The 20,035-nt window shown below is 41.3% G+C and overlaps 1 protein-coding gene across 2 annotated transcripts in view; it reads right to left on the bottom strand.

The window, feature by feature from the left end:
• Positions 1 to 2,680: 2,680 nt before the first annotated feature.
• LATS2 (large tumor suppressor kinase 2) overlaps positions 2,681 to 20,035 on the bottom strand; it is a 50,498-nt gene continuing 33,143 nt past the window's right edge. For both annotated transcript variants that reach the window (XM_051779113.1, XM_051779114.1), the window contains 6 exons: positions 16,239 to 16,371; positions 11,352 to 12,892; positions 8,128 to 8,710; positions 7,320 to 7,502; positions 6,022 to 6,128; positions 2,681 to 5,278 (listed from right to left, as the gene is read on the bottom strand). In XM_051779113.1, the coding sequence (XP_051635073.1) occupies positions 4,784 to 5,278; positions 6,022 to 6,128; positions 7,320 to 7,502; positions 8,128 to 8,710; positions 11,352 to 12,892; positions 16,239 to 16,371 (3,042 nt within the window). In that variant the 3' untranslated portion in view covers positions 2,681 to 4,783. The remainder of the gene's footprint in view (positions 5,279 to 6,021; positions 6,129 to 7,319; positions 7,503 to 8,127; positions 8,711 to 11,351; positions 12,893 to 16,238; positions 16,372 to 20,035) is intronic.

The following is a 20,035-nucleotide window of genomic DNA, read 5'->3' as shown; positions in this document are numbered from 1 at the left end:
AGAAGTAGGAGAAAAAAAGCACTATTAATTATGACAAGCATATTTATGGGACAGCTGATGTGGCCTTCAGAAGCACAGCCAGTTTAGGGGAAAAACTTTCCATCTGTGGCAAGTACTTCATGGCACATGGTGAGCTCCTTTGTGGCATTTGGCTGGCCAAACCAGCAGCATTGTGGTGAGCTATTGCTCTGTTTCCTTTAAAGCAGCCTGGGGATGGAGGTGGTGTGGGAGCTGGGTGACAATACAGCCTCTTTCCTCCCTGTACAGCATGACCCAAAGCTGTGGGTCACTGCATGAGCACATGTGCAGGCTCCCTGCTGAGAAGGGTGTTGTGTGCTCCCAACAATGCAAGACAAACAGGATGTCCCCGACATGAATGCTCTCGCCCCCACGTGCACCTCCAAGGGGTAACCACTGCGCACTGCAGCAAGGCTGGACATCTCTAAACTCTTTTTCCTGATTGCCACTCATGATCTAACAGAATCAACTATTTCCCCTTGCTCATGTGTACCCCTTCTGCATTCAATTCCCTGTATTCTTATACATCCATCAAAGGGGCCAAGTAGCTGGGGCTTTCCTGGGTCATGGGGATCCCAGGACCAAGACCAGGAGATAAGGTGTGCCTAAACTCTATTTATTGAGCCTCACTGAAATTTAACAAATACCCAAAGATCACAGAAGGCTGCTTCATGAAAACCCATTTTCTTCACATACCTAAAAATTAATAGCTGCTGGCTCAGGTATTTTTCACCTCACAGAACTGAAGTAAAGGCACCTTCCAAACCACAAGAGCTGCAAAGTCAGCGCATCCATCAGTTTGTTCAAACTTCTGTTGTTCATGTCACCAGGCTCCAGTTTCTTCTGCAGGGCCTGGAGCTACTGTTGCATTTGCAGGTGACCCCAGCTTTACGGATCAGATCCTCCATTTGTTTTGTTAAGATGGAGCCCAGGACTCGGTTTTAACAAATACTGCTCACTGTTCATTCACTGCTCAGAACAGAAACCCAAGGAAGGCACAACTTCCATGTTCTTGCTGCAGCAGATTTCTCTGCCAGGAAAAACATTTTTACACTTATTTTTTTTTGTGTGTGTGTGTTTTAATGGTAACTATTTCTACATTATCTATTCCTAAGATTATTTCCTGTGGGAAAGATTTAATATTTTTAATTCCAATAATAATTTTAGCAACAGTTGCCATTTTCTGCCAATGTTTCTGCATTTTGGGATAGGACCAAATTATATGTTCTAAATTCCGCTTCTTGTTACAGTTTCTCTAGGAAAGCTTCTAAGGCAGTTATTTCATACCTCAAAAATTACAGGGAAAAGAATTTTCTTATGCTCATGAGACCAGTTTTCCATCCAGTTCCAGGCTATCGCCTGTTTCCTGCATAGTTAACCTCATTCTTCCATTTCCATTTAAAAGTCAAATGCTTCTCTCTCTCATTTAGCTTTCATGTTGCACTTAGTTATAACTTCCACTGCCAGTTCTTTTGCATCCAATTAGGAATAATTTGCTAACCAAGAATTGTGGCTGCTGCTCGGCAAATCTGGCCACACTGAAGAGTACAGATATTAAAGGCCTTCAGAGGCCCCTTTTTGTTCCTGTGCCCCTGGCACCCCTGCTTTATAAAGTTTTCATTCTGGAAGCAGCAATTTCTTAAAAGTTTTGAGGCAATTATTCACACTTTTGTACACACAGTAAGTAGTGTTACTGTGCATACATGTCTTTGCTGAAACCCAGGAATGAAATTCTGGTCTTCCCAAGATCAGCAGCGGGTTTAACCTTAGTAAAGTCAAGATTATGTCTCAAATGTCACCCGTGACCTTAATCAAGAACACTACTTCAAAATTAATAAACTCCTTGCTTGCAGTCAAGAAGAAATACATCTGGGCTTTTTTGTTTGTTTTGGGGGGTGTTTTTGAGGAAGAGGGTTTTTTAAGACAAACACTGAATTTATATAACCTCTGAAAAGAAGATACCTGATGTTTTTGCAGGAAGTTCAGCAGAACCAAGAATGCTGGGCACCAATCTCAATATATGGCATATTGTTCACTTGTCCAGATTTCCTAATATTTATTCCCAAGTTTCTGTTTGCATCTGAACTGTCTGCAAAGGATGTGAGCCTTCTACAGACAGTGCCTAATAAAAGATTTGTTTTTCAAATCAGTTCTTCTGTAGGTGAAATGGAAGTTGGCTTTTGTTCCCTGCAGCATAGATTCTAAATGACTAATACATGCATTGTGGAAGCACCCATTTCCTTCTGGGCTAGTTTCTCTTGTTTTGCTTAGTTGCAAAGATTCTGTATTTGCAGGTGAATTATTTACAGTTTAGAAATAAATCAGAGGCAACAGTCAGAGGGGGCAAGCAAGGGTTGCAGCTGCCCTGGAAGCACCACCACTACACAGAAAGTGACTGTGTTGAATTTTATGCCACCTGTTGACCTGGTCACACCACAGCAAGTTTTTCTGCAATCCTGCTCCTTATTCTTAAGGGCCATGAGGACAGAAGAAATTGTCTGAAGGTACTCAGAGATTCCATATCAAATGCTACATGAGAGATGAGATTTGGATCTCATGTTTGTAGCTCAAACCCATCACTAACATTACAAAACCAAACCCATTAAAACTTCTGCCTTAAAAGAGGCAGCAGAAGTTATCTGTTTCAAGAACACATAACACATTTTAGATTTTGATCCAGATTTTTAATAAATTGTGCCAGTAGAAGCTTTCAAAGGCAATGATATATCAATAAATAACAGTTAAATTGAGTTCCTGAGAAAGAACCTACCACATGAAAGAATGTCAGATAGATGTAAATAACAAAAAATGGCATTACTATATAAAAAAGCAGTAATACTGAATCTTACATGAACTGTCACAACACAAGCACTGCATACCTCAGAACATTCCTTTCATACAAATGTAAACAAATACACAATCATTTTTGTTTAGTTCAGGCTGATGAATTCATATGTTGTTGCTTAGATATCTAAACAATGGATAGGATAGGATATGCTAAAACATTAAGGAATAATATGTGGAATAATATACGGAAAAAATAATGAAGCTCCAGATTTAAAAATAAAATAAAGCAAAAACACATTAAAGGAGTGTTTTCCTCAAATGTTATTAGGTCAATCGCTTTAAACAGGACTGTTACACTAATCTGAATTAAGGATTTTTGTGTGTGTTTACTTATTTAGTTATATATAATATATATGCAAATATGTATGGCTTAATTATCTTTAGTATTCTGATATCACTTTGAATAATTCTCACTTATACATACAAGAAAAACGCGTATTTTAACATAGTTAAAAACTGATATTTCAAAATATGCCTATAATTTGACAGAAATGAAGGCCTATTGTGCTCCATCACAGCAACATTTTAACCTCTAGACAACAGGACAGAATGACCTATCAACAATGCCAGCATTTTCAGATGTCACTGGCTAAAACACCAGGGTCCTTAATGGACACGCAGCCAGTTACATGTAGGGATGTGATGTCTGGAAAAGCCACGTACTTCCAGGTTCCGCAGATGTCCGTGGAGCTGCACACGCCCAACGTGGCACTTGGGATCTGGACGCACTGTGGGAGCACAGCATCAGACATCCTGGTTTGCATCTGTGAGCGCTGGTGGAAGTGAACCACAACCACCTGCCTGGACCAGCCCCATCCAGGCAGCTGCCACAAACCAGTTTTGTTGTCATGGTCTTGCTGCTGAACCTTGGTGGGGAAACGTGTGCCGATGACGTGAGCTTACTAAAACGGTCTATCGCATCAGACCACAAAATCTCTATTCAGGTACAACCTTTGCAATCCGTTTTACAAAATTAATATTGGATACAATCACAAGAGGAAACCACCCACACAATACATAATCAACACACGGCTTAAAATGGTCTAATTTTAGACCCTTAGAAAAATGGATCCACAGGACCTGCCTGTGAATGGCAAGAAAAGGCCATTTCAAATAGAAAAACACTGCTCATGCAACATTCTTCACACACTAGACAATGAAATCACACCCAAATTGTCACTTGCTCACACTTTCTATTACACTCCAATAAGCAGAAGGAAATAAAGCAGCTTTAAGGTTATGTCACAATTTTGAAATGTGGAAAATACATATAATAAACAAAATCACCGTGTGAATACAATGGCATCAGTAAATTTAGAAAATTAGAGAGCAGTTTTCTTTTTTCATTTTTCTTTTTTTTTTCTTTCTTTCTTACATTATTGCACAGAGACCTTTCATCACATGTTCTTCAGCTTTATGCTTCTTCCTAAATGTGAAATAAGTGCTATGGATAAAATAAAAATGTAGAAAAGAAGAACAGCAGCATGATTTGTCAAAGTTAATCCCTATAATTTAGTAGGAAAAAAACCCTGCTATAAACAAAATATAAGTGCTCTTTATTCATTTAAAAAATAACGCTGACAGTTGCAGAAGTCTGTAAATGTTAATCTGAGTAGGGGGATGCTGACCTCAAATAAAAATAGGCCTAGAAATTATAGACTGCTGGCCTTGCAGATTTTGGTGAAGACCAGGATTTCAAGTGTAATTATCAACAAAGTTATTTACAGTAGAACTGACCTGAACTTTCAAGATTGCCATTTTTAGGACCTGGCCCTGCAAGCATCTGACTCCCCAAGATGTCTCCAGCCTCAGCTGAAGGTACACCTGAATAACTGCTGCAGGATCAGATCCTAAAGGATCAGCTAAAGGCCCTATTGGATTTGAGATTAGTCTCATCTGCAGTAATCTATACAATAATTTACACATATACAGGCTGACAAGCTCCAGTCTGATCCACCACACCTTTGTCTTCTACGTCAGATTTCTCAGACTGGCCAACTTCCATTCCAGAAGGTTTGGGATACCTGAACGGATACCCGTTGTCATCAAAGAATCTTCGGAAAGTAAACTCGTAAAAAGCATGTTCTGTGTGTTTGCTATTGGAAGAGGTCAGTGGATCCCACGTCCTGGTGCTGTCACCGCTAGCATCATTCCAAGGACTTTCTTCTTCAACCGGATCAAAATTTGAAGTGTCCATTGGATGGCTGATTTTTGGAACATAGGGAGCTGGCTGCCTACGGATATCAGTAGAGAAGTCCATAGAGTGAAAGAAAGAATGGGCTTTAATATCATCTGCTCCATTTCTTCCAAGCCTGTCTTCAGCAGCACAGCAGAGCTTTGTGATGAGATCAGTTGCCTCAGGGCTTAGCTTGATCTGTGAGGGAATGTGCAGTGTGCTTTCCCAATTTATCACCTACAGGTAAGAAAGGTATTAAGCAACTTGTAATCCTGTAAACAGACCCCTTGCAATGGCCAACACTAACTGTGCAGAAGTATACACATAATGAGTCCACTCATAGCCTGCACATTTCAGAGGTCCAAGAACCCAGTTATTAGATCGCATTGCTTGTTAATAATTATTTTAATGGATCAAAAACCACTGTTGGCCAGCAGACAAAAGAAGTAATTGCATTTTTTAGAAAGGCAGATTCCTTCTTGAATGCTCCCATAGCAGATTTGAGCATACTCAATTTACACATGATTTTGTGGAATTACTTCAAGGAATTACTCCACTTTTTCTCCAAAATGTAAACTAGGAAAAGTGATCACAAGACAGATCCTTTCTAATAAAGAACTACCCACTGCTCGACTTTGAAACACATTGCCAACTGCAATTATCACTGGCATATCAGCTTACTGATAGGCACTCTAAGGAATTTAAATGGATGAACTTGTGCTTAAGAAATCAGAACTCTGCTGAGAAGACTCATAAAACCAATACCTATCTATGCAGTTGGAAGAGTAAGTTCTGGTCTGATATTCAGTGTCTTTGTTGACTGGGAAAGGATATGTGCTTGCACAGAACTATTTAAAGTCAGGCTTTTTAAATTACTCCTTTCTCTAGTGAAACAAAGGGGAATTAGGTCTGTGCATGGAGAAGGGAAGGGAAAAGGTTAAAATTTTGCTACCAGAGATTAGGACTTTGCTTCAACTTACCTTCAGTTGGGTTTCTGTGGGTGTAGGAGCCAGAAAAGGAGGCTGTCCCACTAACATCTCAAAGAGGATCACACCAACACTCCACCAGTCACAGAGCTGAGTGTATCCTGAAAGGCAAGCCAGAGGTTGACCTCCACAAGCCAAGGAGAATGTGTATAAAGCTACTTGCAATTAAGTATTAAAACATACAGCACAGATTTCTGCCTTTTCTCAGACTTCATATTTGTGACTTCTGCTTGCTGACCCAAATTTTCTGCTGCCACTAGAGATCTAATCCTGTTGTCTGTGAACCTTTCTGAATAAATTTCATTCTGAACACAAACTGAGTCGTGAAACCATATAATTAGAAAGAATGAAGGAGGTTTTTTTCGTGCCCTGTCCCACACCTACACAGCACAAACTGGATCTCAAAGAATAACAAAAAATGTTTAGCGACCCCCGTAGGGTTCGGTGGAGGTGATACCACAAGTTTGAAAAGCTGCTGAAAGACACAGTCTGGCTCTAGAGACAGAAGAGATCCACACATGACTTTCTGAGCAAGTTCCAAGCAGATGAACAACTTCAATCACTTAACTGCTGTAACAAGACAAATAAGGTATATGTTTGAGATCTCCAAAAGGGAATGGGGGATTTAAACACTGATTTCAATGGAGACTTGTGTCATCAGATGATGTAGGGTCCAGTGTGAAATCTCTCAATTAGAGAAAGATCAGGCTTAGGATTTAGCTTGCAGACAACTTTGAACACCTAAATCTCCTTACTGCAGTGACCATGTCAGTTCTGCACAGATAGTCACAAAGTACTGTCTGAATTCCTTGACCGAAGCTTTTAAATGCAGGGTCTCCAGCGTAAATTGTGGAAAACGTTTTGCTGGGTTCCCCAGTTCTGGCTGGGAATCTGGAGGACATGTTTCCACAGTGATCCAGAACCATCAGCTGGTTGGCTGCTCACTGGGCCATGTAAACTTGACAGCAGTCAGTTGTACTCCATGAATACAGACAATCTGCTATACACCTGAAAAATACCACTGCTAATGTTATCCCACACATTTATTAGCAGTCTCGCTTAAAGGCCTCAGAGTGGGGATATACAAATACACACAAAGTATGACCACCACCACTGCCAGTAAGGTGATGCTAAACACTGGAGCATGGAGAGTTCTCCTTAATCTGAGCTAAGTGTTTGTGGCCTTCAGAATGACAACCTTCCAAAGCAGCAAGCTTATTTAAGGGAAAAAAAAAAAGTATTTCAAAGCATCAGCGTTCACTTAAACAGGAAAAAAATAAAGGTTTATCTACCTTTACGAAGCAGGACTTCAGGAGCGATGTAATTTGGGGTTCCAACTAATGAGTGGGCTAGACATCTCTGATGCTGCTTCTTAGCTCTTTGTTCCAATGTCTTCAGCCTATCTCCACATCTACAATTGGACACATCATCCCAAAGATCACTGGGCTCCATGCTGTCTTGTCTGATATGGCTCCCTTTCAAATGCAAGAGAAAGTTTACATTCATGATCATAAAACATGCACACGAAGAGAAAAATAGTTACCTACATCTAGTGCCATCTTCTACTTTCGCTAAAGAACAGCATTGAAATGTTAAACCCAAGGTATTTCCTTCTGCCTTCCTCTTCACAATGGGTTTTCCATACAAAATGTCCAACAGAATGTCTTTGTCTCTGCACAATGAAGTATGCTTCCATATGGTGGATACAGAACAATGGAGTATATTTAGGTTAGCTATATGAATTTTTTGTGACCTTTTTGCCAACAGACACCAATACTCCTCCACAGCACACACAGGACATGTGTGGACTACTTCAAATCTGTAATTAAATCATTTCACCACTAAAAGAATAAAGTGAAAAACTGCTGCTGCTACAGTGAACAGCCACTTTACTGACAGGGTTTTGAACAATACTGGAAACAAAAGGACTGGAAACAAACTAATTGCATAAATCAGAGAGAGACAGACGTAATACTGCCATTGACTGTTTGTCCATGTTCACACCACCTCAGTTTCCTCAGCTGGTTTCTGCCAAAAGGCAGGTGCTTGTTTCAAAATAAACAATGTAATACCATTCCCAATAAAGTCTAAAAACATTACCTTTCTGATAGTATTTTGAATTGTGAGTCCACCTGAATCCAGTGCACAGTCCAAAGTCAGTCAGTTTGATATGCCCATCAAGGTCTATCAGAATGTTGTCTGGCTTTATGTCTCGATGAATAAATCCCATTTTGTGCACACTCTCTATAGCCAAAGTGAGCTCTGCAATATAAAATCTAGCCAAACGCTCTGGGAAGACCTCCATCCGAATCAGTAGACTCATCATATCCCCACCAGGGATGTAGTCCATCACAAAGTACAAGTTGTCTTTATCTTGGAAGGAGTAATAGAGTTTAACCACCCACTCATTGTCTGCCTCAGCAAGTATGTCCCTCTCTGCTTTGACATGAGCCACCTGGTTCCGGTTTAGCACATCTTTCTTTCGCAGAGTCTTCATGGCATACAGGGCATGGGTGTCCACTTTGCAGGCCAGGCATACTTCTCCAAATGCACCAATACCCAGAGTCTTGATTTTCACAAACATAGATTTGTCCATTTTGGCCCTTTTAAGTCTGTTGTAGTTGGACTCCTTCTGGTAGAGAATTTTTCTCATTTGTTCCTGTTCTGCTTCACAAAGGCCAGCCTTTACAAAGAAAAGGAAACCACAAGAGCAAGTACTGTTATATCCATAGCAAGAGAACAATAAATGAGCATTCCCAAAACACATTTCTCAGAAAAATTAACCAAGAACCAGAAAAGATGCATTCATGAGAGACATACTCTCTTGTGAGTATTTCTGAGAAACCGGCAAATTCACTGTACCTTAACGTGTTACCTGAATTTGCTGTATCTGAGATTGGTCTGCCTGTCTCATTTGGCTGAACAAAAACACATGGGGCAATGTTGTCAGAGAGGGGAATATAACATAACAAACCTGACCATGCAATTTGGTTTACACCTTTCAAATGTGCACTTTCTCACTGCACTCCATGGTATGTATGCACACTGCAGTACAGCTTAATTTAAACTGAAACTTAAACCTAGATGCAGCAGTTCACTTTGTTCATGAATGGTTCTCCAGGGCAACTCACATTAACAGTTCCTACCTTGGGTGCCGTTTGCCTGTTGGTTTTTGTGTTGAAATTAATAAGCTGGTTTTGACCTACACATTCCCAATTACCTTGGAGCCTACTTCATAAACTGTTTTTCTTCCCCTGCCATATACAGCCTCCACTCTCAAGGTTTGTAGATCTCTTGAGCATCTGTTCTTTAAACTTCTCTTTCCCTCCAGAATATGTGCATCTAATCCTCAGGTCTGGCATCTGCTTAGCTACTGCAGCCCAGATCCTAGTGCTATTTTCCCCCTAAATGTATTATTTTCCCTCTGTATCTAAGTTGTAAAAGTGCTTACTTGTCCACCTCCTGTTCCCAGGGAGCCTTTCCCCAGCCTTCAAGACAGAGCCTGTATGCTGAAACTTTGGTTGTCCCACACTGTCCCTCTCCTGAGAGCCACTGGTGGCCTCCACCAGCAGAAGCCCCCTGGGTTGATCCCCAGGATCCTCTGACAATTCATCCACTGCCACATGCCCCTTTCTTCCTGCATACCCCAGTTCCAAAATCCTGAAGTAACTGGCATCAACTGAATCACTTCTGAGAAAAAGATTCATGCCTGGTGAGAAGGGGCACTGGGGAGGGGAGACGAAGGTGAAGCTGACTGATTAGCAGGCTAGACACCCAAGCATACGCCCACAGGGCTGCTGCTTAGGCTGATTTAATTTCACATCTGTAGTCTAGGTATCTAAACATGAATGTGGGCAGCCAGACTGTGCAATGAGATCCCCACAGTATAAAAATTAAATCTGTCTGAATAAAGGATGGAGGAGGTCTGCAGAAACTTGCAGAACAGGTAGGATGAATTTTCAAACTGAAGGGAACAGCCAAATTAAAACCAGGAATACTGTTTTTAAAATGAAAGGTAAGACCATCAATCCATAATAAAGGAAGTGTTTATTTTTTAAGGTAAAATAATTAGTGTGTTGTGTTCTTGGTTAATTCTAGAATAATGCAATATTCAGACAACCAAAATCTCCTGTGTGTATATTTTTAGTCAGTGAAGAGGTTGCTAGGGGAAGGAGTTGTTTTTGTTTATAGCTGAATTATCTCTGAATGAGGGAAAGCTGAAGAGTCATAAGAACTAACGCAATTAGCTGCTGTTTTGCTTCTCTAGAGATCATTCCCTATCTCAGTCTCAGGAAAATACTCACTAAATCCATGCAACACAACACAATCTGTACTTGCAGTGAGGACAAACTATTAACTGTCACTAAACTGCTGACCTTTCAAGAGATTTTAGAAGCATCTTCTTTTAATTTTAACCTCAACAAACAAACCATTGAGTTTTCTGGATCAATGTGAGCATCAAATGAATTGACTCTGGAAACTGACTGTGCTAGGGAAGATTGGATAGTTAATTATTATCTTATGCATTAATAATAGATTTCCTTAGAGCTTATCCTTAAATGCAAAAGTAGACTAGTCATATTCTAGTCATGCCTGGGAAAAAAAAACCCTCTTCCTCTGCCATATTTAAAAATTAAAACCAAAACTGCCAGAGCAACCATCAAAACTTGGCAGCTTTGTTTTAAGCAGCATTATCAGAGAATAAGCTTAGATTTGAGAGCAACAATTAGGCATGAAAGAAGCTCTATCACACAAAGTGCACCTCCCTGAAACCTGCCTCTACAACAAGTTCCAGCAACTATCCCAAAATCAGTTCAAGCTGGTCAAGATAAGATTACTTATATGATATTATTACTTACATGTGTTCAACAGACAACTTCCAGTCAAGTATTACACACTCATCTGAAAATATGGCACAGTTAATATATTGCCAAGTTGAACAATATCTTTGGTGAATGAGCAGCTATCATGGAAGAGGGAGGAAAGAGTTTTTTGCAAGAGCTGCCAAAGTATTGCCAGAGTTATCTCAGCCTCAAGCCTGCCTTCTGAGTTCTTACCTATGCAATCCTAATACTTTCCTGCTATGGGAGTTTTTGTTTATTTTCCTTTTCTCGTATGAAGATATATCATTTCACATCTCAGGTTTTTCAAACAGCCTTCCATACCTGCATCCACACTTCTAAGTGAGTACAGTCTGGTATAGGGAGGTGTCTGATACCTACTACTTCCACTAGAGACTGCCTCTTAACTTTTTTGATGGATTAAAAATAGAACTAACCAATTTGACCCACTAGTTTTTATTATAACAAAACAAGGAGAATTACTTTTGCCATTTCTTGCTCCAATTGCAATCTTCTGTTAATTTTCTGCTGGTAGGTCTTTATGACATTTTCTACATGTTGCTCCATGTAGAACTTGAAGGCAAAAGGTGAGTAGCTCTTTATTCGGGATTCTCGCTTTTCCTCATCTTTGCCGTTTTTTCGCACAGGCACCGGAGACGTCTGAATCTGCTTTTTATCCTTGCTTGGTTTTTCAGCTTTAGTGTTCTTGCTACTTTTATCATTTCGCTCACTGTTCTCTTCAGCCTTATTGCACGTTGAACTGGGGACTGGGACACGGAGTGTCTGCTCCACACCCATGCATAAGCAGTTGATATCAAACTGCTCAGAGGTACCAGGAAGTAACAAATGCTTGGGATACGGTGGTGGTGGACACCGCAGTTCCTGGTTACCATAATCCACGTCTAGTTGATAGGCATTAGCTGCCCCAACAGGTGGCACGTGCTGCTCAATGATCTCCAAGCCATCCACAGCTGGTGCCTGCGCAGGTAACCAGCCAGGATGGGAAGGTCCCACTGCAGTCTGAGGCTCAGGTCTCAACACTCGCATGCTCTTCACTGGCTGCAGAATATGAGCAGATGTGACTGCTGTGATTGTATTAGGAGACGTAATTGAAGGATCAGGTTTTCCTGGAGGAACCTGTCTTATAGACACTGTCACTTGTGGCTGTTGCTGGTGGTTGTTAAAGGAGTTTGTTCTGCTTGGCACTGTGGCATCAGGTCTGAAGGATACGTGTTGCCGTGGAGATGTTTCTATTCCTGGATTTTGTAAAGAATCTCGGCGTGACGGTGTTGCTGCCTGCCACTGCTGAACTTGAGGATTATTCATGTCATATAGGTCCATGTTTAGGCTATTTCTAGACGGAGTTAATAGATTTTGTGGTGGACTGTCTGAAAAATCATTAGCGAAGGCTGGACCTCTGGGTATCACATGCATTTGATGAGAAGAAGGACTCGTCTGTTTGTGATGAGAATGTGATATATACAGGCTTGCTGGTGCCTGCTGAAATGCATGACCAGTATTATTCTGAACAACTGCCCCTTTATTTGGGAGATTGGCATATCCTCCCTCCTGCTGCATCTTGTTTTGGAAGGATGGACTCCGCTGGACACCATACCCCATAGGCTCCCCCTGCACCATCATGTGCTGCCTACTGTAATGTTGGCTGTTGGAGCCATGGGATGCCTGCAGCTGCAAGGCCTGACTGCTGTGATTAGCCACTGGATAATTAATCACAGAAGACTCAATATTTGTAGGGTATGCTTTCTGCTGATGGCTAGTTGGTGTGCTGTGAGTGCCTACTCCAGAGGGTCGCTGTACAGGAGCATTCATAGCTGAAGACTGCGAAGCAGAGATTAAATAGTCCATGTATGGCCTTGGAACTTCAGTAAGCATATTTGCACCTTCTGCTCCAAAGCCTGTCCCTTCATAGGCTGCATTACTCATCTGATGGTAGGATGGAAAAGATTCATTGGATCCTTCAAAGCTTGGCCTGCGGGTTACATTATTTGGCACAATACCCTTTCCTTTATAAAAAGAACACAGAAGAATGTTAGGAAACAATTCAGGTGAATGAAACTCTTTGTATTTTATTACTCATCCATCTATACATACAGACATACACACACATACTACATAGGGACTATGTGTTATAAAAACAACTTTCAAAATCTAAATTAAGTACTCTGAACATTTAAAGTTATAGGTGCCAAGTACTCCTACTGATAACGAGCTACTGGCCCACAACACTGCTCATGCCAGGAATCATCAGGGAGTCCTATCAAATCATGAAAATAGAAGCACAAATTCCCTAACTATGAACTCATCAGATTACACTACAGCCTGGTTTTTAAAGCTGGACCAGTATTATCACTTATTACTCACAGAGAGAAGGAAGCTACAGAGCAGGGGGTTAAGTACAGCACCAACAGGAGGACAAAAGCTCCCAGAAGGACTGTCAATACAACTTAAAGTCAACATTGCTGTAAGCTACTAGGTCATCACATAGTCCACATCTTCTGTATGGTGAGCCCACTGCTCACACGAGGGATCTGTTTACATCTCTCTGTTCCATCTTTCTCCTCAAAAATCCTTCTTTCCTTCTCCTTCACGTAAACAAAGGCATCATACAGTTTGTCCTGTATCATTTCCAATGTGTTGGACACAGAATATCCCCTCATATTACTCATGTTCCATCTGTTTGGAAGGAAAATCTTTCAGGGTGTCAACATATTAATTTTAGCTTGAAGAATGTGCAGAGACAAGATAGCAGCATGCCTACAATGGAAGTGTTAATGGCACTTTTCATCAGTTCTTTGATCTGAGGACAAATTGCAGGTATACAAAGAACTGGCTGTGCTAAAAAGACAAGGGGAGACACTGTACTGTTGTGATTTTTTTGTTTCCCTTCTGATACTTTAGCTTTCAAAAATCACAGGATTTGGCCCATTTATGCCCAAACAATTTCCTTTTAAAATCTTGACTTCACAAGGCCCATAAGAATAGTCATGCTGAACTAACAGGCTTTAGCATTGGATTGCAAGCTTTTTGCATTACAGTGTGTCCCAGCTGGGCCAGATGTAGCACCCCTGAGCACAGCTGCTGACTCTTCACCTTGACACACGTGCCCTGTTGCATACAGACACACAAGAATGTGCACATTATCAAGACAGGTTTATGTCCCCTCTCTGCACACTGGAGAGGCTGCCCCCATACTAAATGACACCTTCATAAACAGTGCAATGTTCTGAAATGGAATCAGGTTGGACAAATTATCAGAGTTCTTTAAAGTGAAATCTATAATCGGCAGCTCTTTCTCCTGTGATAACAAAAGGCCAAGCTTACCGAGGCTGTATTTAAAACAACAGCCCCTGACAGTTCATCTGTTGGGACACAGTGAGAGGTACTGATGAGGCTGTGGCATCCTAAGAAGTGTGTACTCTGGCCTGGAAGTGGGAGGCAGCCATAAGACCCATTTGTCATCTCTGTCAGTAGGATTCATGCTGAGCCTCAGAGGCAAACTGATTTTGCTTTCCCCTATCAGAGGCCATGAGGGAAAGTAGCAGCAATAATTGTCCTTCTTTGGGACACATAATTCATCTGTGCAAAGAATCTTGATGTCAAGAGAGATATGATGTCCACCTCCTAGATTTGTATACCAGTAAGTCTGTTCTGGTCTGATAGAGGAGTATTTGGATTTGTAAAGACACCAAACGTGGTAGCTGCAGATGATTTTTTTTCCACATACTTCTATCCAACATGGATAGGAATAGTCTATTGCCATACACCAGTAAATGGAATTCAAAACTAGAAGATTTAAATTCTCAAACTGCAAATGAAAAATTGCTCAGTAGCATCACATGCTTCCTAAGAACCAGAGAAGACATATGCTATCCTAGCACAAACAACATCATATCAAACACATCAGTATGATTTTGTGGCACTTTAGGCAGGCAAACATCAATTGCATGATATTTAAGTTTTGTATTCTGTGTATCCTAAAAGGAAAGGTGTATCTTCATCTGGAAAGCTTAAATATTCAAAACAGCTGCACGCATTGCAACGATAAGAAAGCAAAACTAGATGCAAATGAAAGACAACTGAGCAATTAAAATGTTAGCCTAGAAAGGTTTTTCAACCCTTTCATGGGAAATGTATGCTCTTTAGGACTGGGTGTGTTCTTTCAGTTTAAGGAAAAAAGCCTTTATAATATAAAGCAAAATACAGTTTAGTAATTCCATCAAAGTTATCTGGAATTTTGTTTAAGGCCCAGCTGAGGTCAGATTTGAGCATGTATTAGGACAGAGCTCTCCAAATAACAAATTGGCCAGTACTACTTTGTCATGTAGGCATTCTGCAGGCTAACACTCTCAGAAATGTTTTCTTAGAGGTTTCCAGAATTTCCCCAAATAATAAAACAGGAAGTCTAAGACTGATAGAAAGGGCAGCTGATCTGCTCCTTATACAGCCAGAACTGTCACCCTTTTCCACCACATCTGAAGCTTCATTTCTGAGAGTGACCACCTGAAAAATGAGATTCTTCCCTGCATGTGGCTACCCTCAAGGTCCCCCAAGGAAAGAAGTGGCTTTAATGAAGATCCCCCTCCTATCTGGGATTTCTCTTCCTCAGCTTTTCTCATCTTTGGACATGCCTCTCAATCAGCTACACCAAACTGAACACTTTTCCCAACAAAGATCTTCAATTTGACCAAGAGGCAGAGGATGGGTCTCTGTCTGCTTGGCCAATTTTTGAAACTGAAAGAAGTCACAAAGTCTATCCAAACCAGACCAAAGACATTCTGCAGGGCGGTTAAGTGCTAATATCTGAATGAAATTAACTCTTGCAAGGCCTTTTGTCAGCTATGGTCTGATGTTGGCTGATGAGGCATATGCAGGGCCCAAACGCTCCAATTTGCTAATTTACATAAAACAGCATAAGCCAGCAGGGATGAGTGGAAAAGCTTCTGCCATCTTGGCCCTCACTGTTTCTGCAGTGTACTTAAAAGGATGTTAACATGAATGGAATTCCTGGGAAGTGAGCTATTTCACAACTCCATAGCAATTACCTACAAGCACAAGCTTTTACCTCGCAGTAAACTTGAGATGACTGAGCTGACTAGCACCAAAGGATAAACAGATTTCAGTTTAAGAAGGACTATGAATGTGTACGTAGACAACTCTTTCGAAGCAGGTGAGCTGTATTCATGTTACAGACCAGCTCACCTTGCAGGGCCATACTCAGTTTACTGTCTCCTACAAGACTATATGCAACACTGTCAATCCACTACTTCTCCCCAGCGACAGCCCTACTTTAAAAATTAGCTTATTGCAGGAAAGAAGAACACAAATTTAAAAAAAAAAGTTCATGCTTACCTGGTGAGGTTTGCTTAATTACACGTACTATCTGTTCATTTCTAGGATCCAAGTAGCTCATCTTACTGATATACTCCAGAGCTGCTTCAATACTTCTGCTGCCCGTCTGCTTCAGTGCTCGGACAGCCATCTCCTGTATAAAGCAAACAAGAATTGAATCACACTGAGACAAAACCCAAGCATTGTACCGCAGGCTAGTAAGCAGTGTTTTTACATTTATAGAAACATTTTAAACATCACATCACAGCTGTCTGAAACTAAATGGACTCGTATTTTGAAAACATCTGCATGCCTTACACAACTCAGAAAGTAAAAGAAGAAAATAACAAAACACACAACCTCCCCAGAGTCTGGCAATTAAAGAAGCATCAAATTGAAATGCGTGCTTTAAGATTCCTTAAAATAATTTTTGAATCAGGTCTGGTAAAGGCAGCATAGTTTGACACTGGATGAAATGAAATTAAATATTTAGCTTTTGGTATTTGAGAGCATGTCTCTTAGTCACACCTGAACACAGTAAAAGCTTTATCCTTTCACAGATGCCACAAGAAGCTAATTAATTAGGTGGGGGCTGATTTCTGCTCACTAGAGTCAATGGGGAAGAAAAACTGCTGTTTTCAGTACAGCTGGGACATCATTCACTATTTGTTTGGAAAATGACTAGGCATACCAAACTGAACGTCCCATTGTTAGTCTTTTCAGCTGTACTTTATTGGGCACATGTCCATCACTGAACAGTTAAAGTGAGTGCCAGACACACAACATGAAAGCTAAAACTGGGGCCAATATGAATGGTCTAGATAAACTACTCTAGTAACCCCTGTTCTGCAGCCAGCAAGTCACAGCCCCCTGCAGTTTGTTTGTACTTTTACTTATAGCACAGGTATAAAGAACACCTTTCAACAATGACTAGCACTGCATGACTGCAAAACAAAATTCACAAATCCTCATGAGGCTGCATGGTCTTTTCTAAAATGATGGAGAAACTGAAATCCAGAGCTTTAATGCTGAATTGAATTGAATTCAGTGAATTGAACTCACTGAATTCAACCATCAGAAACTTAGATACCTGGTCAAAAGCAGTTGCTGAGAACCTTTCTATAATCACCTTCAAAAGGCAATTCATAAATAGATATAACAGTAGATAAACTGACCTTTAATGATAGGTGATTAGAGGACTAACTTGAACTAGACTCCCAGCTCTTGGATGGCTGAAGCTGTATGAAACGAATTCCGCCCCAAGGAGTTGCCTGCAAACATCAGTATCCTATTATCTTGCCACTTTACTGCTATTTTTAGGGGAATTCTGTCATTGCAACCTGCCCACCGAGCACTGAATCAGATGGAGTTTGTGCCTCCTTGGCCTGGCTGATTGATTGCAGATGTGAAGGCTGGGCTGGTACAGGCACACGGCCCTCCCACAGGTCAGCTCTGTGCACTGGCTGGCAGTCAGGTAGTCCCGGCTGGAGCAAAGAGCAGCTCCGCTTGACTGAGCTGGGAGCACATGTAACATACTCGCTAATTGTTTACTTAGCAAGGGAAGATCATCTCAGATGACACTAATTCACACTTAGCACAGAGCCACACGCTGGCAACTTGGCATTTTGCTTCACTTAGCTCGTTCCCCTCCTACTCCCCCCAAAATGGCAGCATTTTCTCCATTACTCAGAGGTTCTGCTTGGGGAACAGCTATAGCAAGCTGAATATTTTTCATACAATTTATGATTCATAATTCATAGAAAGGCAGTAGTTGGTTTCACATTTCCTATAGCTGAAATACTTCACTGGCATCAGCACATTACTAAGGACAATTTTAAATCAACAGAAAACTATTATGTATAAAGGAAAGAATCTCCCATAATGTTTTTTCCTCTTTCTTTTTCTTCTTGTGGATACATTTCTAAAGTTTTAGCAAATTTGCATCCTAGTGCTCAGCATTCTCATCACCCAGGGACTCCAGGCTTTACAGCCCTGTTCCACAGGGCTGCTAACACACTCTGATCCTGCGATTCTGTGATTTACAGCAGTTGGATCTAGCTTTAGTTCACAAGTCTTACAGTTTCCTAAACCAAATGTGCTCCATACACACATTTGTGCTGGCTTGGATGTTGGGGTTTTTTGGTGTTGTCTGCAATGGAGTACCAAGAAAATAAATGCTTGGTAAGCAATTATATTAATGATTAATAAACCAGCCCATATAATCCATTTCTCCCTCTCTTAGCTGTGTTGGCTGTATACAATTCAAAGGAGCTAAAATAGGATAATTTTTTATCACCAGCAAGGTGATATCACCTCTGAAAGCAATGCTTTTCCTACCCATACTGTGGCAGGACTTTCTCCTCTATTGCCATTGCCTAGGTGTGAAAAGCACAGTAAAAGTTACAATGGTATTCTTGAAGCCATTGCATGTTTTACCTTCAGCACATATATTAGGGGATTCATATTTAAGCTTCAGCGGGAATAATGTGAGGAGACAAGCACAATAGATTTCTCTGTGCACTGCTGGATAGCCTAAGAGGCCAGCAAGAGCTTGGGACCAGCAGGTGTGTCCCTGGCAATCCTGCCCTCGCACTGCAGCCCCATGTTCCAGATCACTGCTTCTCATCTTTCATGAGGTCAGCTTCCATCCTCCCAAGGGTTTCCTCATTACATACCCTGTTTGCTTAGAACTTACATTACTGCTGGAAAAATGAAGTAAGCTTTTTTGTGGCTGAAAAGAACACCTGTGATTCTCCTGTACACCATCCTGTAGCTTTGGCCCTTTCCTCTGTAGCTCTCATGAGACACAAAATAGCCCCAGTTTCTGATGCTGGTTCACAAAAACCTCACATCATCTCCAAGCAAATGGAGAGTGGCCAACAAAAAACACCCCAAACATTCCACATACAAAAGGAAAAGGTTTTTCCTCAGAGGCAGATCACATATAATTCTCCAGCCAGGGTACAAATCTCTCTGGGGGCACATGATACTCCAGAAGAGTGGAGAGCAACAAGAAGCTCAAGCTGACCTTTGTCCTCCTCAGCATTGTTTATCCCATTGCCACTGTCCATGCCTACAGCTCTCTTCTCTCTGGTAGCCACCTGAAAAGGGCTCCTTTACTTCCAGCACCTTTTCATTAGGGATGGAGGACACACTAATGTGTGGCTGGGGCTCACAGAGGATGTGCTCTGCCCGAGGTGGCTGCTGCTCTCAGGGCATGGTGGCCCTCTCCTTCCAATACTCAATGCAGCAATGACCTCTGTTGAGTAAGGCAGCAGGGCTGGGATGACACAGTGAAAGGCTGGCCTCCAGGAGCCTGCTGAAGGGGAAGCTGGCTCCCCACTGGCAGCAGAGGCCAGAGCCTGAGCTGCATCTGCCAGAAATCAATATAAGGACTGTTTGGAAAAAGGGCAGAAGATGGATTAAGCAGTGTCAGTAATTACACTGGTTTGAGAGCAGAGGCTTAAGTGAGATGGAGGGTGTTTGTGAGAAGCAGCAGAATGGTCAAGAAGGAGAGAAATCAATGACAAAATATTGCAAACTGATACGGTAGACAGTAGAAGGGCTGAGGAAATAAGAGGGCAGACACCGAGGGAGGATAAGAGTGCACAGCTACACTGACACAGATAGAGCTGTCTTGATTGTATGCCACTCTAAGGTAAGTATATCTTAGAAAGAGAAGGGGGAAAAAAAACAGACCAGAAATGAGACAGGAAAAAAAAATCCACTTGGAGCTGTAGCCAAAACGCTCAAGTAGGCACAGGATCAAATCCAGCTCCTACTGAGGTCAACAAAGATTTCCATTAACTGCAGGGTAC

The sequence above is a fragment of the Manacus candei genome, unplaced genomic scaffold (assembly GCF_025592945.1).
Source record: "Manacus candei isolate 608988 ecotype Guabito, Panama unplaced genomic scaffold, ASM2559294v1 h1tg000014l, whole genome shotgun sequence".
Lineage (NCBI taxonomy): Eukaryota > Metazoa > Chordata > Aves > Passeriformes > Pipridae > Manacus > Manacus candei.
This window is presented reverse-complemented; position numbering and strand designations above follow the sequence as displayed.